Genomic DNA, 21,536 nt, shown 5'->3' with positions numbered 1-21,536 from the left:
CTTTAGCCCCACTCACTCACTCTTCACTCACTCACTAACTCAACTCACTCACCACTCACTCACTCACTGACTCAGGCACTATCACTGTTCAGCACTAATGAGCATTGAGATTTGTAGTAGTTAGCCCTGTGATTTGTAGTAGTTAGCCCTGTGTCATTATGAAGTAATGAGATGTGAGTGTGTCTTTCACCAAATATACCAGTCAGAATATCCTTTCATTTGCTTGTTTTCACAGTGCAGAGTCCACTCTGACAGAAGACCATGTCCAGATAGTAGGTATGAGTGCCACATTGCCTAACCTTGACCTTCTGTCCCGCTGGCTGAAGGCCGACCTGTACAAGACTGACTACCGACCAGTGCCCCTCACCGAGAGCGTCAAGCTGGGGACCTCAGTGTTTGACTCCCAAATGAGGAAGCTGAGAGACCTTGACCCCAACCACACATTCCCCGGCGACAGCGACCACATCATCCCGCTGTGTCTGGAGACGATCCTCGCCGGCCACTCCGTCCTCATCTTCTGCCCTACCAAGAACTGGTGTGAGAAGCTGTCGGAAACCATAGCCAGGGAGTTCTATAATCTCAGGAAGGCGGCCAAACCTGCAGGAGGAGACTCTGACAAAGGTAAAGTAAGGTGATGCTTAAACAAAACCTTTCTATAAGGACAAACGTTATGGATGAACAACTTCTTTATTCAGGCGATGCTTGTCATACTTGCTTGACACGATACAAGAATCTGTATCGAAATGTTGCATCGCCTGAATAAAGAAGTTTTTCCATCCACAAAGTTTGTCTGTATCTGACTCTCCAACTTCTATCGAGAAGTGGTTAGAATCCGCCCGAGAGCTGGAAGTTAAGATGTTCAATCCCCGACCGCGTCATACCAAAAAGGCGTTAAAATATGGTACTTGTTGGTCCCTGCCTGGTGCTTTCGGCATTAATGGGTACAACAAGGACTGGTAGTCGGCTTCTAGGAGTCAGTATAATGTGTCTGAGTGGGATATTCATGCTTCACTGCGGCATGGTATCTCAGTGGGCTAGCACTATAAAACCAGCTTCAGTCTGGGCTAGTACAAGCAGCCGCTTTTATACACATACACACCGCATGCGCGTTCGTTATATGAGCGAAATATTCTCAAAGGACGACGTTAAACCCAGTTTCACCTCACCTCACCTCCAACTTTTAGAAATACCACTCAAAGAAGAAACCTTTTTGGTTTTTCATTCACAATCCCTCGGGAAGGAAAAGTTGAACTTGAAATATAAAGAAACACACACATTATACTAAGTATTTTGGATGAAGGTGATGTGAGTGTAGCCAGTTGCTAATTGTGTGTCATCGGGCTTTGCGAGCATGTTTCATTGCAATGAAACAATGGTTTGCCTGGTCCTAGCCTAATTTTTTGCAGCTTGAAAATTGTTGCCAGTGGCAATTCATTTATGCATGGATTGAAAAATTAAAATTCAGTCTTTATCACATAACATGCCAGTGCTACAATTTACTGTGCAGAGTTGTGTCCCTTGAAATTCAAATCTTGATTTGCACTGAATATGTTTATATGTGTTAGCACAATATCAGTGCTTATGGGTTTCTCCAAAGATGGTGGCCTTTATTAGGATAACATGCCATGATATCAGTTTAACACTATTCAAAGTCAAATCAAACCTCACTCGCTCCCTCACTCACTCACTCACTCACTCACTCACTCACTCACTCTCCACTCACTCACTCACTCACTCACTCCACTCACTCACTCACTCACTCACTCACTCACTCACTCACTCACTCACTCACACTCACTCACTCACTCCTCACTCACTCACTCACCTTTTTATGTTTTGTGATATTTGTGCTGTAATTTATTTTAGTTTCAGTTTCAATACCAGAAAATAACAAGCTATTGCTTTAACCCTTTTGTCAACAGAAGTCAACTTCACTGATGTACGTAAGGTAACCTGGACCGCTGATGCACATGTTTGACAGAATCATTCATGACGATCAAACCAAGATGGCTAACACAGAAATATGCATAAATAATGCAATCATTTTCATCTCTGTTGCACTTGATGTAGATGTTGAAGTTAATATTCTACAATCCTGTTTCTATGACTCAATTATGCATGTTGGTATAAACTGAATAGTTTGAGGAAAGATGGTTTTGGAGACAAGAAGATATACTTTTTGGAAGAAGTTATAGAGAACGTGATTCTTTTGCCTTACTTGTGTAGTAAATTCTGTCAGTGCTCAAAAGAACCAGGTGATTTCATATACTTCTTTTGAGTGTTAAATATGTAAACATATGGTCATAATTGATCAGGCTCTGTATGGCAAATCAATTTCAAGCAACTGAATGAGATCAGAAATTCAAGCATAAAATTTGACATCTGATCTCAAATTTTGATAATCTAGTTCATTTAAAAAATTGATGAAGACTTTTATTGATATTTAGTAAGTGCTGACTTGAATGCATATTTCTGCTGTTACCATGACAACACCACTGATTCTACCAAATTGTTCCTTTGCACTTGCACTCAACAACTGTATGTATACGTTGTCAGACATCCAAACAGTTTTAGCCTCCTGCAGCAGTGACAGAAATTAACTAAAACCTCAAGCTGGAGCACTAATAGCAATAATAGAGGATACTCCCCAACCCAAGAAATCTGGTCCCTGTTTCACAAAGCGATCGTAGTATTAAGATTATTGTAAATAGGGGTGAACAACTATTGCGATAGCGATAGTCAATTGTGCAATAGGTTTTTGCAATATTTTTTTTCTCCTTGAGTTGTCTCATTTGAAGTCATTTCCCAAATGAATGTATAGTTTATATGAAATAAAAACAAGCTGAAGTAGTTTCAATCTCTTTTAATAACAGGCAGACACTTGAAACCCAGATCTATTAAACAGTTAAAACATGAACTCAATGAAGCTGCAAGTCTGCACCAATACTTCCGTTATTTTGCGCTGTGCGTTTATCAATGGAAGTCAATAACTAAACTATCGATAGTCACACATACTATCAATGCATCGATAGTTTTTCGTTTCTACCATAGATTAATTGCTATCGGAGACTCAACAATTTCAATGCATCGATAGTTTGATGCATTGTTACAGCCCTAATTGTTAACCTATGTTAAAGTATACGATCATTGTACGATCATCTTGAGTTACGATCATCTTAGCCACGGTCATTTTTTGGATTATGACGCTGAAATTCTTCTCACCCTTGGCCTACCTTTTACATTACAAATGCTGACAGCTTGAGTAGACTATATTTCTGTCCCTGCTGCTGTGTTGGACAGAATAATGACCCCTCCCTGTCTTGCAGGGTTTGTGAGGGCGTCGTCCCTGGTTCGCCTCCCTCTGGACCAGACAGCCCTGAGGGACGTGCTGCTGCAGCTACAGAGGAGCCCCGTGGGGCTGGACTCCGTGCTGGGGAGGACCGTGCCCCTCGGTGTCGCGTACCATCATGCAGGTAACGGATGAGATCTGTGGAGTGATAAAGTATCTTTATGAATCAGAGTTGATATGTTGAATTAGACAGATGAGCAGTGGTTCAGGGATTTCATGTAGATTGGATCTCCACACGATTGTCGTTAACATGGAATAAATGAGGATTGGATGGTTTCAATCTGTGATATAGCATGTGTCATGAGTTTAATGTAACTGTTTGCATTAACCATTATTTGTTTTTTGAGGGATTCAATATCGAATATCAAACACTTCACATCTTCAGTACATAAATACAAAGTTTGAAGAGAAAAGACAAACATTTAATAGGTCTGACTTTATCGACTAGATATGACACATTATATTGCCACCCTTTTATATTCTTAAATATGTTTTGGAAACTACTATACAGGTTTTCTCAAATGTGTAAATAGTCTTTTATCAAACTTCAGTGGTGGAGATATTAGTAATATCATTAGATTATGACATCATGGTCACCAAAGCATTGTGATGCAACTGAATTGTCCTGATATCTCCTGTGGAAGCCGATTATTGATGTTAACATGAAATATCATGATAATTTATAATATCAACGAGTCATCAACACTACCTGGAATTTGTTAAACTGATGTGTTTTCAGGGGTGGAAATAACCAATTGCCCGATGTCCGAGTCCAGTGATTTTTTCTGTCGGGCAAGCAAATTTGTATATCACACTGTACCAGTGTCCAGTTGACTTTCCAATGTTAATTATGTTGTTTATTTAAAAAATCAACAAGAAAACGGCTGGTATAGTGGAAAAATTATCAGGGCAAGTGATTTTACATGTGCCACTGTACCGGAGTACACTAGCAATTTTAAAGTTATTTCCACACCTGGTTTCAGGTCTGACATTTGACGATCGTGACATCATAGAGGGCGCCTTCCGTCAGTGTTCTGTGAAGGTCCTGGTTGCAACCTCAACATTATCCTCTGGCGTCAACCTACCAGCCAGGCGTGTCATCATACGTTCCGTCATGTTCCATGGTAAAGTGATAGACACCTTGACATACAAGCAGATGGTTGGTCGAGCTGGCAGGAAGGGCGTGGACACAGAGGGTAGGTGATAGACACCGTAACATGCAATGACTTTATACATGTCTTCTGTTAATGAAGAGATACTTCCGCTCTTATTCCCATATTTTACATGTGGTCTCTGCCATCACAAGTATGATCACAAGATAAGATAAGTCCTGAGAGTTTCCAGAACTGCAGTCCTGCCCCACCACAAAGCACATATGACACGTGTGGTCTCACCTTAGCAGAGATGCCAACCTCTACGATTTATTTGTAGTTGCTACTGAATTTTAGCCTCAAACTATGCCAATACGACTGCACTAGAAATTCTACAAAATTTGAAGAAAATTCATTAAATTTTGGATACATAGACCAAAACATACATTTTCGAGACAAGAAGAAATGTAATGCTGATAATTAGGAAATCTGCTATTGGAGGTATATGAAGTTAAAGCTCCACTCTTGATAAGTGTCATATTATCATTCTCAGAATCCATCATGATATTAAGTATTTAGTTGACAACTAATTTTATGGTCAAACTACTAATTTTGATCTTTGAAACTACTATTTACAACACTTTGGGGTGTTTTAGGCAAGTGAGTGTTCAAAATTGCCTCTGTTCAACCATCAGTGAATGGGTACCCGATGGGATAAGATGATCATATGACTGTTAACCTTGTAACGCATCACAGGCAGTTTGGGTTAACTGGGGTAATATAATCATGTGGTTTGCGCATTATTTGTCCTTAGCACCACTGTAGAGCATCTTTGAGGTGGATATTAGGAGCTCTACAAATGTATTATATATACATAGACCTATCTGTATGTAGAGTTATACATGTGACACCCATCTTGCCAGGTGAGAGTGTGCTGGTGTGTAAGCCGAATGAGAAGAGTCGCGCCATGGAGCTGATGAAGTCCGAGCTGCCTCCAGTGAGGAGTTGCCTCATCCGGGAGGGGAGTGAGGGGCTCAGCTCCAGCATGAAGAGGGCAATACTGGAGGTGGGGCATCACTTGTCGATTTACATGTCTCATTTGCCTTACATCATTAAAGTTGTCAAAACATCTGTCAACTATTTCCACAATGATGTTTTTACCAAATGAGTACTGATAATTTTACGCCACACTCAGCAATATTCCAGCTATATGGCTGTGGTCTGTAAATAATCAAGTCTGGACCAGACAATCCAGTGATCAACAGCATGAACATCGATCTACGCAATTGGGATATGATGACATGTGTCAACCAAGCCAGCGAGCTTGACCACCCGATCCCTTTAGTCGCCTCTTACGACAAACATGGGTTACTGAAGATCAATTCTGACCCGGATCTTCATGGGTCCTTAAATAATGACTACAGCAGAGATGGGATCTATCGTAATATAGACAAAATACTTGGTAATTGGGTTTGTGATCAATATGGTGTGAGTGAAGTTTAACTCAGTCTCGGCTGTATGTCATACAGTGTTGTCTTTGTGCAGATTGTGGTTAGTGGTGTTGCAACAGCTCCTCAGGATGTTGCTGCATACGCGTCGTGTACGATGTTAGCAGCCACTTCGGAGGAGCAGGACAACAACCAGTTGATCGACACCTGCATCAGCTTCCTCAGAGAGAACGAGTTTGTCACACTGAAAACTACTAAAAACAGTGGTAAGACTAAATATTTATGTCAGGGTAGAGATTACGATCTGGTAGAATCGGAGATACCTGATCTAGTAAGAGGATCCATATTTCAGTGAGTTGTATTTTACACCGCTTTAGCAATATTCCAGCAAAATCACGGAGAAAATGGGTTTCACACATTGTACCCATGTGGGGAAACAAACCCGGGCCTTCAGCAGGACAAGTGAACGCTTTGACCACTGGGCTACCCCACTGCCTCCACATATTTCAGAGCAACTGGATGTCTGGTTATGGTTGCTGTGATTTGATGATCGGTAACATCGGGTCCAGTTGCTTCCTGATGCTTTTCTCAAAAGCATTGAGTTTATGCCATGAGAAAAGATACATGCTTGTGGTAAATCATGCACAGGGGCAGTGGGGTAGCCTTGTGTTCGCTCGTCACACAGAAGACCAGGGTTCAGCACATTGGTACAATCTGTGGAGCCCACTGCTGGTGTCCCTAGCTGTGATATTGTTGGAATATTGCTAAAAAAACCCTCCTCACTCAATCACAGCGTACTAGGGGCCTGACTTTGTAACTACCTGGTCTTCATTTCAGTTTTGCTTCTGTGACAAAGAGAGATGTTTATTCTATACTTGAATGCCCAACAGTTATATGCCTTACCTGTTGTTAATGTTGAAGGTTGGTTTGTTGAGACACATGCACACTCACTCACATGAATGCAAGAAATGCATGCACGCATGAAAGCAAGGAACTACGTCAAATTGGCTTTGACAATAGCTTTTATGCTTTCCCCGTCAGATGGCAGTACCAGTGAGAGATTCTATCCCACCCAGCTAGGTTCAGCAGTGCTTGCCTCATCTCTCTCCCCGGACGAGGGACTGGCCGTGTTTGCAGAGCTGCAGAGAGCTCGACGCTGCTTTGTTCTAGAAGATGAGCTGCATGTCATATATCTGGTGGGTTGTGTTTTCTACATTAACAGCTCTTCAGCTATAGTCTACGGAACTGTCCTCACCTCAAGTATCTCCCCATTAATAACAGTTTACTGTTGATTTTGAACTGTATACAGATATAGGATTTTGTTCATCACCTTAAGACAAGAAATCAACTTGCCTTAACCAGTTTCTATAAGTCAGGTAGGTAACATCTGTGTTTGATTTGTGCAGGGCTGGTGGGGTAGCCTTGTGGTTAAAGCGTTTGCTTGTCACGCCGAAGACCTGGGTTCGATTCCCCACATGGGTACAATGCGTGAAGCCCATATCTGGTGTCCCCTGCTGTGATATTGCTGGAATATTGCTAAAAGCGGCGTAAAGCTAAACTCACTCTCACTTTTAGGCTCAATGTTTGTCTTCAGTGGACCATAACAGGGTGTTTACAGATATTTGTTTGAAATAAGAGGATATAAGTTACCATATCTTCCATATCATAAGTTCAGTTTGTTTGACAGTACTCCTCTATTTATGGACGTCAACTTCTGTAACGATTAATGTGACGTTTTGGAGTGTGTTCTTATGACTTCAAAATATGAATGAAAATTATTAAGCCAGTTGTTAATTGGAGCTGATTGATAATACCACTGGACAAATGGAAGCCAGGAGTAGATCCAGGCATAAATGGTACTGATAGGTAATAAGCTCTGATTGGTAATGGACAAAAGATGGCAGACATGGATGCCAGATAGATGGATAGCAGCACAGATAATACTCCTCTATAACTAATGTCATACTTGGACCCCCTCTCCAGCAGCCTGTGGTGTTTATAAGGGTGACTTAATGCATTGGATGGTCAGACTTGGTGGACTGTGTATCATGACTCATATGAGTCACTGGATTATCTGGTCTACACTGTTAGGCCCACATTACAGCTGAAAATTAACCAAATGTGGCATTAACCAAATAGTGTTATGTTATGTTCAGAAGCCTACAGTGTGTATGTTGATGATGACAGGTGACCCCTATCTACTCCGGGGAGGTGTCGGCCAACATAGACTGGTACCAGTTCTACTGCAGCTGGGAGAAGATGCACCCTAGTCGGCGCCGTGTGGCCGAACTCGTTGGTGTGGAGGAAGGCTTCATTGTCAAGGCAGTCAGAGGACGCATTGTCACCAAGACAGCTGCTCAGGCTCGGTCTGTCGCCATTCATCGGAGGTTTTACACCAGTCTAGTTCTGCTGGATCTTGTACAGGAAGTTCCACTGAATGAGGTCGCCAGGAAGTACAATGCCAACAAAGGTCAACTTCAGTCTCTGCAGCAATCCTCTGCTACTTTTGCAGGTGAAATATTTTCCTTGAAACAAATAATGATCTTCATCAAATGGTTTTTTAATGCAAATAAAACATGGCACTAATTGGAAGGAATGGACTTAAACATGTGATGCATGTGGTCTCAACTAAGGCAAGTGAGTTTGTTCAAAATTGCCTCTGTTCACCCAGCAGAAAATGGGTACCCGGTGGAATAAGTCATATGACTATAACCTTCTAGCACCTAACAGGCAGCTTGGGTTATCAGGAGTAAGAATGGTGTGCTGTTTGTGCATGCTTTGATCATGCCCCTTTGTGTTGTGGAGTATTGCGTGGTATAAGTACCCTCATTATTATTATTAACACACATGGAATAAGTATAAACATGTCATTAAGTTGTATCTTACTGGATGATTTCTTGAGTTCATAGTGCAGTCCAAGAAGCATGTTGTTATCCTAAGGCTTGTTTTGTTTTCATAAATTGGTTTCCGCAGTTTTAAGGCTGGTGGCCAAAATTTTTTCAGAATGTAATTCCTTGAAAGTTTGGTGAAAGTATTATTTGTGAAATGCAAAAAATGAATAAAAAATTTAGTAGGAAATGTCAAGAGGGTTACTTAATCTTTTCACGCCATAATGATTTGCCCCTTCATGACAAATTATGGTGAAAGTGTTCTGTACAAAACTCCCTTGACAATGACTACTCTTCATTTCTAATCATGCTGACAGTGTTCGCCACGATACTCTCTCTGCAATGACTGGTCCCTTCCTCACTAGGTATGGTGACTGTGTTCTCTACCCTACTCTCTCTACAATGACTGGTCCCTTCCTCACTAGGTATGGTGACTGTGTTCTGTGGCCGCCTTGGATGGTACAACCTGCAGCTGATCCTGTCACAGTTCCAGAACCGACTGACCTTTGGCATCCAGCGCAAGCTGTGTGACCTGGTCCGCATCTCCCTCCTGAACGGGCAGCGTGCCCGCCAACTGTACAACGGTGGCTATCAGACAGTTGCCTCCCTTGCTAACAGCAACACACAGGATGTGGAGAATCTGCTTAAAACATCCTCACCATTTCAAAGGTATGAAATCAGTGTTTGTGAGTTTGAATGAATGTTGTTCCATCCAAGTCAGCAATATGCTCATCATCATGGCAGTTTTTGAATTAGGATTGAGTCTGTGCCCGACAAGCACTGGTTGACAGAATGAAAAGTGATTCACATTCACTGTATGTAAGAAGCAGACCATTCTGAAGAAAAAGGTAAGGTTCACAGTAGGACCAGTCAATTGGTTTGGCACACTTGCATCTCTTGGGCATGCCAGAAACCATTGATCTTGGGTTCAACTCCCAGTTCATCCTAATTATGTTTCTTGTTTGTCCACACCATAACCATGCTTCTGGGTCTAAACATCTAGGACCTCCATCTCCTCAGATTTTTTTATCCCACATTCAGCTGACACACTGTGATGTAACTGAAATACTGTTCAATGCAGCATTAAGCACTCACTCACTCACTCACTCACTCACTCACTCACTCACTCACTCACTCACTCACTCACTCACTCACTCACTCACTCCACTCACTCACTCACTCACTCACTCACTCACTCACTCTAATGATGTGATGAACCATAACATGCATGCATTTTCATAGGAACAGATCTTTGTGCCCCGAACTGTTGGATGAGGTTATGGTAAATTCAATAAGAAGTTCAGCTGTCAAGTCTATTTTGTTGGTTACGAGGGTGAATAAAAACTAGATTAATCAATGGGAAAGTGAAAATTGTATTCATATTTGCAGGGAGAGCCTCCTCTAACATATTTGTTGTGTTTCCCTGAAAATTTCATTGAAATTTGTTTCGGCATGATTAGTTCCAAGAGACAAGACAATGAAAGTGAGTGGGAGATGGAACAGAGAAAGAAGGCTCGCAGTATCTGGCTCAGCGGCAAGAAAGGGGTGACAGAAGCTGAGGCAGCAGCTGCCATCATAGAAGAGGCCAAAAGCATCATTCAGGCTGAGTTAGGAGGTCTCGGCATCCAGTGGAAGCAGCAAGGTCCTGAAGCTGAAGCTGAGGCAGATCAAACATCAGACTCCAGTGTAAGAGAGGAGCAGGATAGGACTGGTAATGTGAAGGTGTGTGTCACCAGACCAGGATCTCACAATGAGAGCAGTGTTGATACCCCATCTTTGAATCAGGGATCAACTCCTGGCAGGACACCATCAACTTCAGGAAGGACACCATCAAACCTCAGCAGACAGCATGGGGCAAGGGCAGGGAGTTCACGGTCAGGAGGCAGGCTAAGTTCAGGGTCACGAAACAGGGTGAAGAGGAGGACAGGGTCTTCTTTGATTTCTCCTGCAAGGAACAACTCAGGCGGGACTGGAGCCAGCAACAGTTCTGTCTCAAGGATAACACTTCTCCCAAGTTGGGAACAGGGAGAGGCACTGTGGAACAGACAGAGACAATCCATGTAGGCCTGATTGTAAGTCCTCCACCAGCACTGAGGACATCTTTCAGTAAGTTATCAACAAGTCCTCAGAGTGCTCCTCAAAGCAGGGCTGACTCTAGGCCTGGTGGAGAAAGTAGTACCAGTGTTGTTATGACCTGTGATGAATCCCTCAAGAGGATGGCAAGAAGGACATCTAGGGATAATGAGGAGAAAATAAGTGTCACTGAAAACATTGATGTGAAGGACAAAATCTCAAATATAACACAGGACATTTTGCCATCTGGCAAATTGCAACAAAACATTTGCCCTGTTAGCAAAAAATGTCAAGATTCACAGAAAGAAAATGTTCATTTTTCTAATGGAAAACATCCATTGGATTCTTCCAGTTCAAAAACAAATTCAGATGAACTACCTGTTGCAGTCCTTCCTGATGGTGTGATTAATAGGTCTCCAAATGTAATTCCATTAGAACCAGTGGTGACAATAGAAAAACGACCAAGTGTAAATGAGGACAACTTGACCGAAGATTTGTTCACAGATTCATTCACCTCTCAGATGATTCTGGATGTCAAAAACTCTCCGAATATCCCACAACAATCCCAAATCTCGAGTCCAGAAAACAGTGCCGAACATGTAAACTCTCCAACTAATGACAGGAACACAGGGACTGAGTGTGATGGGGAAGACTTCACAGATAGCTTCATCCTTGACACCCAGATAGCTAAAGCTGTATCAGGGAAAGGGAGCTGTTACTCATGGCACACCAAGTCATGGCTGCATGCCTCACGGACAGAGTTGTGTTGGGTCTGTGAGTAACAGAACAGAGTCCAGTAAACAAACTGAAGCCCTGGTTAAAGAGACAAGCCCTCCACTGTACACTGAAGAGGGGGTTCAGGATTTCAGTGGTTCTGATACATTGATATTACAGTTGGAGAGCTGCCCACCAACCCACAGATCATCTTCTGAATCCCATGACAAAGAGAATGGTGGTTCTGTTCATGGACAGGGTGAAGGGTTGGTAAAGAAAGGGACTACTTCCTGTAATGTGATTAGTGCTCAACAAACAGAGACAAGTCCTGTAATGTATAGTGAGGAGGGCGATAAGGATTTTAGTGGTTCTGATGCTTTGATTCTGCAACTGGAGAGCTGCCCACCTACCCAGAGCATTAAATCCCCTTCAGAGACTTGTGACAATGGGAAAAGAGTACCTAGTGGGCCAACATCACCGCTATGTGACATGGATGATTCTACTGGTTTGATTCCGGCCAGCAACTATGAGAGGATAGCCTATCAAGAAGATGCATTCATGGACTCCACAATGTTTGAGACATCTTACACTGAGCTGAAGATTCCAGACAAGCATCCTCAAGACAACAGAGTCACCAAGGTCACTGTGAAGGTCACCCATTGTGATAACAAAGCTGTGGATCAGATCTCAGAAGATAGAACAGTCTGTCCTAGAGGATCATGTGATAATGTTGTACGGGTAGAGATTGGTCTGAAGATGAGGAAGACGCCAGATGAATCTCATACAGGAGCTTTACAAGATCATCCTGGAGGTCAATGTGATACTGAACAGATGCTACAGAATAGGGAGAGGCCAGAGAAACCTGCTTCAGAACATCCTGGCCCGGTGTCCTGTGACTATGATGAGCAGCTGCTGCAGGGGGATCTGGCAGCTGCCCTCAACATGACAGACTCTTTTTCTTGCTCTCTCCTCAACAGTCAGAAAGGAGCAGGGAAGAGTCACAGCAAAACTATGAAAGCTCCTGTTGCCCAAAACCTTGTCAGACAGGCCCAAACTAAGGCAGGTCTCCCCAGTACTAGTCAGTCTTGTGATTTGTCAAAGAAAGGTAACTGTGATAAAGAAACTATTAAGATTCAGTCAAAGCATTCTGTGAAAAGGAATAATGGAAAGGTACTAGCAAGGTCACCTTTAATGGAATTTGATGATCCAGATAACATTTTTGGAGATTCTTTATCATATTCCATGGTTGAAAAACTTTTTGATGACAACAAGGCCAAATCGGGTAATATGGATTCAAACTGTGATAACAAAACAACGACTGAGTCAGATAAACCAAGAGGTGATACTTTGCCCAAGAGGAAAAGGAAGAGTGTGGAGGCACAGGCTTCTACACCAAATATTTCTCGGAAGCAGAAGAAAGATGAACCGACACCTGGACTGGGTACATCACACAATGACAGCAACGGCAGTGACTGCCTCCCACCAACACCACCTGATGGAAACAAGGTCATCATGTCACCATGTCTTAGGGTGACGCCAGCTCGAAGCTGTAGAAAGGCGCCCCTCAGTGCCTCAGTCCTCAAGACACAGGCTGGTAAATCTGCTACTTCTAAGAAGAAACCTTCAGGTCCAGTAAAGAATATTCTAAAAGATGATAATGATCCTGGAATGAAAGGCAAATCAGGAGGATGTGACACAGATGCTGAGGCTACACATGACAGAAAGATAAAGGAATCTGGTGTTAAGGGTGCTTCTTCATCTTATCCTGAAGCTTCATCAAATGCACCACCTTCACAGTCCACTGGAGTAGGAGATGCAGATATTCTGTTTACACAGGAGTCCTTTACCATCATTGATGTGTGTGCAGATCGTAGGCTGTTTGAGAGTTTCATCACAGAATGGCGAGGCAAGGGAGAGTACTCTCTGTGTGTTGCGTGTGAGAAGAAGCCGTCTTGTCAACCTCAGGCTGGTGTTGGTATAGGAGGAAACTTCATCAAGAGTGAGTACTGTTGAGGTGTTGAAATGATGAAACACTAGAAATCTGAGACAAGTTAATCAAGAGAAATGTAATGCTTTGATTTAAAAAATGTGATTAAGATTTTAGTGTGTCAGCTCCTAAATATGTCTTCTGGCTGGAAACTAGCTAATGCATGAGACCAGATATCACCAACACTCTGTTTTAGCAATCATGCAATGGTGAATTGGTTTAATTTTGGGTTTTTTGAAGATTGACACATTTTCCAAGATATGATGAGCACGACCGACTCTGGAAATGTGATAAATGCACTATGAGTGCTCTGACTGTAGTAAATCTGTTTAAATGTTGGGGATTTAAGGTACGACTAGTCAGAGATCCAAAATTGTTTGAATGAATTTGAAAAGGATCATGTGGATTGAATATATTACAAAGCCAGAGATTTTGAAATAGTTTGAAATAATTGTGTATATGCTGAAACATTCTAGTTCATGTCGATTATAACAAAGAAATCATGGTCTCTGATCATGTTGACATTAACATAATGCTGGTCGCTGTGTTTTTATGTAGACAGCAGGAAGTCAGTTGCCTCCCTTGTTCCTGGGATTGAAGTGGATGGTGACGTCCGTGTCATTGTGGGTGTGGCAGTGTCCTGGGAGAACAGGGACGCCTACTACATCTCTTTCTCCACTGTCAGTGGCATCAGTAAGTTCAAGTAATACTCACTAAGTTAAACCCCCCACTACATGACCTGGAGATCATCAAAAGTATGCTTAACTACCCACAATTTGTTTTCATTAGACAGGAAAGATGTGGTTGAAAGTCAATGCATCCACATAGTCCTAATGTTACAAGTGATAGATATAGACATGATAGACAAGCCTAACATTCAAATTCTTTGTCCACAGATTTTTTGCTCTGTTCAAAAGACTCAGATTAAGTGTTCAAGTTATTGTCTCAGATGAAATTCACTACACAGTTTGACTCACTATGCTATTCAAACTTGATGATGCAGATATATTTCCTTCACTTATTTCAGGCAATTATTTTATTTCTATTGTCATATCTTTGATTACCTTTGAATCTTTTTGAATCTGTTCTGGTTTTGCCCCTTGTGATGAATGACTTAGACCATACCCTACTAGTGTCATCAGTGCTGGGCTGGTCTTTCCCAGTCTCCACTGTTTACAGGCGTATTGCTGAAATATTGCTGTCCGAAGAGTTAAACAAACAAAAAGCTTCCTTGACTTGTTTCTCTACACATGTAGTTTTCTTAAATCTGTCAACACTTGTTACCAGGTGACCCTGACGACACACTAGCCCCACCCCCTCTAGACACCAGTCTCTCGCTTGAGGAGAAGATCAGCAGCATCAAGTCAGTGCTGGAACACGGCCACACCCACTCAGTCACCCTCATGTCCTATGATGTCAAGTCCCAGTACACTACCCTGGCTAGGGGATGTGGCTTGTGTCTGGGAGGGCGTGTCCAGGACCCCCGTATTGCCAGCTGGCTGCTGGACCCGGGGGCGAGGGAGAAGAACATGCAGGGGCTCGTCACCAACTACCTGCCCCAAGAGGTCTTCATGATTGACAGTAGGTTCCGAGGAATAACTTGAGGGGGGTCAAAATAGGCCCCGACCCTCCCATGCCCTTTGTGACTAGGGTGCAGGTGTGGTGTATGAGTCAGTGAGTTTAGGTTAATGACGTTTCTAGCAATATTCCAGCAATATCATGGCAGGGGACACCAGAAATGGGCTTCACACACTGTGCCCATGTGGGGAATCGAACCCAGGTCTTCGGCATGACAAGCGAACGCTTGAACCACTAGGCTACCCCACCACCCAAAAGTGTGGTGTATGGCCTATAGCCATGTGTTAAGATAGAGTGGATCATTGATCATGCTTATGGCCAACCATGTTGACAAGACCTGTTATTTACAGGTCGCTTGACAGAGATGTTAATATTGTTAACTGCAGCACAGAAAACATTGGCTCACTGACTAGCTCAGCTGTCTTAAAATGAGCATCTCACTGTGCCGATTTGCTTCCATTAGATGTGACAGAACTCTGTAATCATGTGTCTCTAAATACCAGATTTGCCCACTTAGTGTATTTCGGTCTGTAAATAATCTAGTCTGGACCAGACAATCCAGTGATCCTTCATCATGTAAATGTTTCAGATAAAACCAAAATGTCTAACAGCAGGCAATCTAAACAGAGAATTCTAGCAACAGATGAAATTATATGTACAGGTATATAATGAGATGTGTCATACATAGCGTCTTTTATAATAGTTTAGTGGTACATTGCTGATTCACATCAGACAAACCACCAGAATGCCAGGTGATGTAATATAATGATGTGTTATGGCAGATATCGGAGGCGGGTTGGGGCTGGGGAGTGTAGGGCTGGCACCCCTACCCCCGGGCAGTGGACGATACAGAGCCACGGTGGAAAGTGTCCTGACCAGGAGACTCATGGCCTTCTTCATGGAGAGGCTGAAGGACGAAGGGCTGACTGAAGCCTTCTGTGACGTTGAGATGCCAGTTGTCCTCACCATGGCCAGGATGGAGCTCAATGGATTTGGTAAGACTAACACTTCATTCTTAACATTTATTAAATAATGAGGGGCAGTGGGGTAGCCTAGTGGTTTACTTTACAACAATTGTTGTTATTCGTCCGTTAAGACCCGGGTGGAATCCCCAGAGAAGGGTACACAATGTGTATAAGCCCAGGTGTTCCCTGACGTGATGTTGCTGGAATATTGCTAAAAGCAGCATAAAACCAAACTCAGTCAGTCAGTATTAATTAATGAGAAACCTTCGTTAAATTGTAATGGTAGTTTACTTTGCAGACCAATTGTTGTTATTGGTAGTTATGATGAGATAAAACATATGAACACCAATGTTATCTAAATCAATTTTCCCTTTGCAATAACTTTTTTCTGAAACTTGAAAAATCCCTCTTTGTATTTCTTCTACAGCCTTTAGTAACTGTGACCAGAACACGGTCTTGTGAGGCAAGTAAAAATAAATGCTCCATTGTTTCTGGCTGAACATTGACAAATACAAGATGGTTCAGGTGCAATGACTGATCTATTGCAGCCATTTCCTGATGTAATCACGATAAGCTTATTAATATTAGGACACTGGACTGTCGAGATGTAACACAATGAAAGATTTCCGGGTGGCCTTGTATGTTCAGAGTTCTACATTAGTTCATAACCCCAGACTCAGTTTTTTGGTGTTATTCAACTTCAACACTGATCATAATCAAAACATCAGACCAACTCTGTGATTTTTTTGCAGAATTTATGTCCTAAAAATTAAAAAGTTGTTTAACAAATTATCATTAAAAGTTTGAAGAAGTTCACTATTTGTTACGAGGGAGGGCTGCAAAGAGAGGAACAGCCAGGTGTACGCGGAGCACATGCCGACAAGTTATTGAATCATTTACCTGTGCTGTCTCCATCCTTTCTCGCACACCTGGCTGTTCCTCTCTTTGCACCCCTCCCTCATAACAAATAGTGACCTGTGTCAAAATTTTAATGATAGTTTGTTAAACAACTTTTTTAATTTTAGGACATTAATTCTGCAAAAAAATCACAGAGTTGGTCTGGTGTTTTGATTATTATCAGTGTTTCATCTAGCATTATATGTTTAGTAGTTTTCGAGTTACATTGCAATTCATCAGTCCAATTTTGACCCAAACGGACTATAGTTAACAACATCTCAAAGTTTCAGAGTTGAGAAAATTAAATTACATTGAACCATACATAAAATGACTTTAAAATGTCTTTTCATATCTTCAAGGCTTATACAAGTCAGGTAAAATGAAAAAGGAAGCATTTTTATAGAAATAATATTGTCATGGGTTTGTGTTTCACGTGAGATGTATTGTCCTCAGATGTATAATCAAAAGTAGATGCTTTGAGTAAAGATCAAAAGACACTTAATGAGCTTATTGAAGGGAGACAACTTGTTCAGTGTTGAAACACTGGCGATGGATTTTATGTTGTGTCACTTGGGTGAATGAGTGAGTTTTACGCTGCTTTTAGCAATATCACGGCAAGAGACACCAGAAATGGGCTTCACACATTGTACCCATGTGGGGAATCGAACCCAGTTCTTCGGATGTGACGAGCGGACACTTTAACCACTAGGCTACCCCATCACCTCTTGTGTTACTTGGATTTTCCGGTATAGATTGTATTTTGAAATGGCTGTGGACAACTTTGTGCTTCAGGTTTCAGTGAGACTGAGTGTGACAGTCAGAAGACTGTTATGGAGGCCAAGTTGACTGCCCTTGAGAGTCAGGCCTACGAGTTAGCCAAACACCCATTCTCCCTCTCTTCTACAGATGATGTTGGGCAGGTAAGGTATACGGTTCCCCTTCATTCGCCTACAGATACTAGGATAATGTATACCTGTCTGTAGTCTAATCAAGTCTATGCCTGTGGATCTAGTTATGCATTGCACACTTAAAAGATATCTAGAACATTTTATTCATGTTCTGTAAAATATGACTTGTCACTCACCACAGGCATTAAGATTATCCTTAATCTTTTCATAGTGATGGGTTTTACCAAAGTAGCAAATGTCTCAGACATGCATCATTTGTTTTTCTCACATGTCGGTAGATTATTTCAGGACACACATTTTACCATGGGGGAAGGGGTTTATGTACAAAATAAGTGAACTCCCCTGCATGTCATGCACAAAATCAATGGCACCCCCTCCCCTTCCCATCATTTTAAGCTATAATTTTAAACATATTTTTATGTACAAAATTGCTGACACCCCAACCCCCAGTCCAGTTCATGTGAACAAAATGATGACCCCCCTATCTCTCTGTCAAGTCTCTGTCTGGGTCTGCCCCTCTCTCTCTCTCTCTCTCTCTCTCTCAGCAAATTGAAGTGGTTGGTTGAGATAAATTGCACCCTCCTCTCTCTCTCACTCTTTCCCCCTCTCTCCCTCCCCCAAAGCCATAAATTATGATCGGTCCCTAAGGTTTAAAAGCTGCAGAGTGAGTGAGTTTTGTTCCACACTAAGCATGGGGCCTGCCCTGGACCCCTAATCACCATTTTCTCCATAATCCCAGGTTCTGTTCGTGGAGCTACAACTCCCCATCAATGGTGACCCCAACTCTGCCCCCGTGACACGGACAGTGGGCCACCGCGGCCAGCGAGGACGTCAGAAGGCTTCGTACAGCACCTCCAAGGACGTCCTGGAGAAGCTGAAGCCCCTCCATCCTCTTCCCGGGGTGATCCTGGAGTGGAGGCGGATCTGCAATGCTCTCACCAAGCAGGTGTTCCCCCTTCAGAAGGAGAAGGTCCCCTGTCCGCACCTCAACATGTTCCGCATCTTCGGGGAGTGTCAGCTGCACACTTCAACAGGGAGAGTGTCCATGTCGGAACCAAATCTGCAGAACATCCCTAAAGATTTTGAAATTGCTATGCCAGGTAACTTTATTTTTGTAGGTTTATTTTTCTCAATATTTTAATCATTATGTCCATTCAATTCTATATGGATGAAAGAAGTTTTTGACCTTAAGATGTTCCAGTGACAAATATTCGGTACATCTAAATGTACAATTAGTTGTCAACAAGCAGAATTATTTAGTATTACATGGAAAGCCCAATATCTGAGGGAATTTATTGTATGTTATTTGGCCAGGATCATTTTCAAGCTTAACTACCGGTGAAGATCTGGGTTAGAATTGGCCTTCAGCAATCTGTTTGTTGTAAGAGGCAACTAATAGGATCGAGTGGTCAGGCTCGCTGACTTGGTTGACACATGTCATCGCATCCCTGTTGCGTAGATCGATTCTCATTATGTTGATCACTGGATTGTCCGGTCCAGACTCAACTAGCTACAAATCGCCGCCACAAAGCTGGAATATTGCTGAGAGCTGAGTTAAACAACAAACAAACAATTTAAGCTAAACATAAAGATTTAGGATGTAACACTCAACTGGAAGAGGCTAGTTGATTGAAAGGTACCTTAACAATGCTTTGAATTTAAGTTGTTTCGAATGAACAGTTGAAAAGTAATAAGAAACAGGAGAAATTTTGTGCGTGTGTCATCATACTTCCGGTGACATGAACTGTGTCATCATACTTCAGTGACATGAACTGTTGTTCCCTATATCATGTGCCTGTCCAGTCATGATTTGATCCCCCGGAGAGCGGAAGGTCGCGGGTTCGAACCCCGACTGCGTCTACCAAAAGACGTTAAAATATGGTACTTGTTGGTCCCTGCCTGGCGTTCAGCATTAATGGGTACAACAAGGACTGGTCGGCTCGGAGTCAGTATACTGTGTCTGAGTGGGGTCTTCATGCTTCACTGCGGCATGGTATCTCAGTGGGCTAGCACTATAAAACCAGCTTCAGTCTGGGCTAGTACAAGCAGCTGCATATACATATACACACGCATGCACGTCGTCATATGAGCGAAATATTCTCAAGCACGACGTTAAACCCAATTTCACCTCACCTCACCTCATGATTTGATCCCACGTGTACTGCAGTGATACACCATGCTCTCACTCCTAGTTTTAATCTCATGATTGTACAGACCTGATTGGTGAGAGTCCGCCAGCCAACACCATCAACATGCCAGCACTCAGACCAAGGGAGGTAATTCTAAGTTGAGGCAGGTTCTCGGAGGCAATCGTCAAGTTGCCAGGGTAATGGATACAGCACAGTCAGTCAGTGTGGCAGTCAGCATGAGACATGCATTTGTTCCCTTCAAAGGTGAGCGCCAGTGATGGAGATTTATGATAAGTTTTAAGAAAAACTTCACAATTACTTTGTAGATTGTAGTTCTGTCAATTAATATGATTCTTAATGTTGACTCATATTTATGATGATTAGCCATACGATAAAACATCTCCCACGACCAAAAACATTTAGTGTTACTTGGTTCTTGTTGGCAGAAGTTCATCTTGTAATAGCATGCATTCTTCTCATTCCATTACAAAAGGTCCCCAGCAAGTATCCTATGTATTAAGAATCAACTTAATGGATTGTACTGTTAGACTAAGTGACTTGTTTGTGTGGATAGATCATTGCCCATTATATCAACAATGAGAGTGTCTAGTCCAGATTTGATTATTTACATGTATCTGTGAAGATCTGGGTTAGAATTGGTCTTCAGCAACCCATGCTTGTTGTAAGAGGCGAGTAACATGATTGGGTGGTCAGGCTCTGCAATTGCATAAGGTCGATGCTCATGCTTTTGTCACTGTATTGTCTGGTCCAGACTTGATTATTTACAAACCGCCGCCATATAGCTGGAATATTGCTAAGCGCAGTGTTAAGCAACAAACCAACCATTCCAGTAGAAAAGGTCCCCACCAAGTGTTCTTAGTCTTTAGAAGCCAGACTTGTTTTTGTGGATAGATCATTGCTCAACAACGAGAGTGTCTAGGCCAGACTTGATTATTTACAAGCTGTCATACAGCTGGAATGTTGCTAAGTGTGGCATGAAACACCTGAGAAACTATTCCCTCCAGGTGGTGTTCTGCTAGCTGCGGACTACTCCCAGCTGGAGCTGCGGATCATTGCCCACTTGTCCCAGGACAGGAAACTCATGTCTATCCTCAACAAGGATGGAGATGTGTTCAAGCTGATTGCAGCCCAGTGGAAGAACTGTTCTCCTGATGACATCACCAGCGTAGAGAGGGCCCAGGCTAAACAGGTACTAATGAGGCTATAGGTGATTTTATGAATGCTTCTCTCAACTGTTGATACAGTTTCTTGGGACAGGGGTAGGAAGCGGAAAGGAGGGGCTAATTCATGAAAAGTATTTCAAAATGAAATTGTAGTTATGGTATGGGAACGGTTTTCACTGATTTAACGTACTTCATCATGCCAGATGAATGCAACTTGTTCAAGAAATAATGTGTCTCTGATAATCTTGTAAAGTTTTGGTTGACCTTACCAGGCATAGCACTTGAAACCTGCTGCAGTCTGTTTTATGGGGTAGATCATGTAATT

The 21,536-nt window shown here is 42.4% G+C and overlaps 1 protein-coding gene across 1 annotated transcript in view; it reads left to right on the top strand.

Moving 5' to 3' along the window:
- Positions 1 to 21,536, top strand: part of LOC124259133 (DNA polymerase theta-like) — a 52,184-nt gene that overhangs the window by 23,615 nt on the left and 7,033 nt on the right. The window contains 18 exon segments of the mRNA XM_046693227.1: positions 236 to 621; positions 3,327 to 3,473; positions 4,333 to 4,545; positions 5,364 to 5,506; positions 5,986 to 6,154; positions 6,930 to 7,084; positions 8,076 to 8,400; positions 9,202 to 9,445; positions 10,237 to 10,836; positions 11,202 to 11,448; positions 11,537 to 13,562; positions 14,109 to 14,243; positions 14,838 to 15,131; positions 15,911 to 16,123; positions 17,783 to 17,910; positions 18,638 to 18,998; positions 20,127 to 20,291; positions 21,053 to 21,237. Coding sequence (XP_046549183.1) covers positions 236 to 621; positions 3,327 to 3,473; positions 4,333 to 4,545; positions 5,364 to 5,506; positions 5,986 to 6,154; positions 6,930 to 7,084; positions 8,076 to 8,400; positions 9,202 to 9,445; positions 10,237 to 10,836; positions 11,202 to 11,448; positions 11,537 to 13,562; positions 14,109 to 14,243; positions 14,838 to 15,131; positions 15,911 to 16,123; positions 17,783 to 17,910; positions 18,638 to 18,998; positions 20,127 to 20,291; positions 21,053 to 21,237 — 6,136 coding nt within the window.

The sequence above is a fragment of the Haliotis rubra genome, unplaced genomic scaffold (genome assembly GCF_003918875.1).
Source record: "Haliotis rubra isolate DU_JTF1 unplaced genomic scaffold, ASM391887v1 Scf71, whole genome shotgun sequence".
Lineage (NCBI taxonomy): Eukaryota > Metazoa > Mollusca > Gastropoda > Lepetellida > Haliotidae > Haliotis > Haliotis rubra.
Note: the sequence above shows the minus strand (reverse complement) of the source record. Positions and strands in the feature narration are given on the sequence as shown.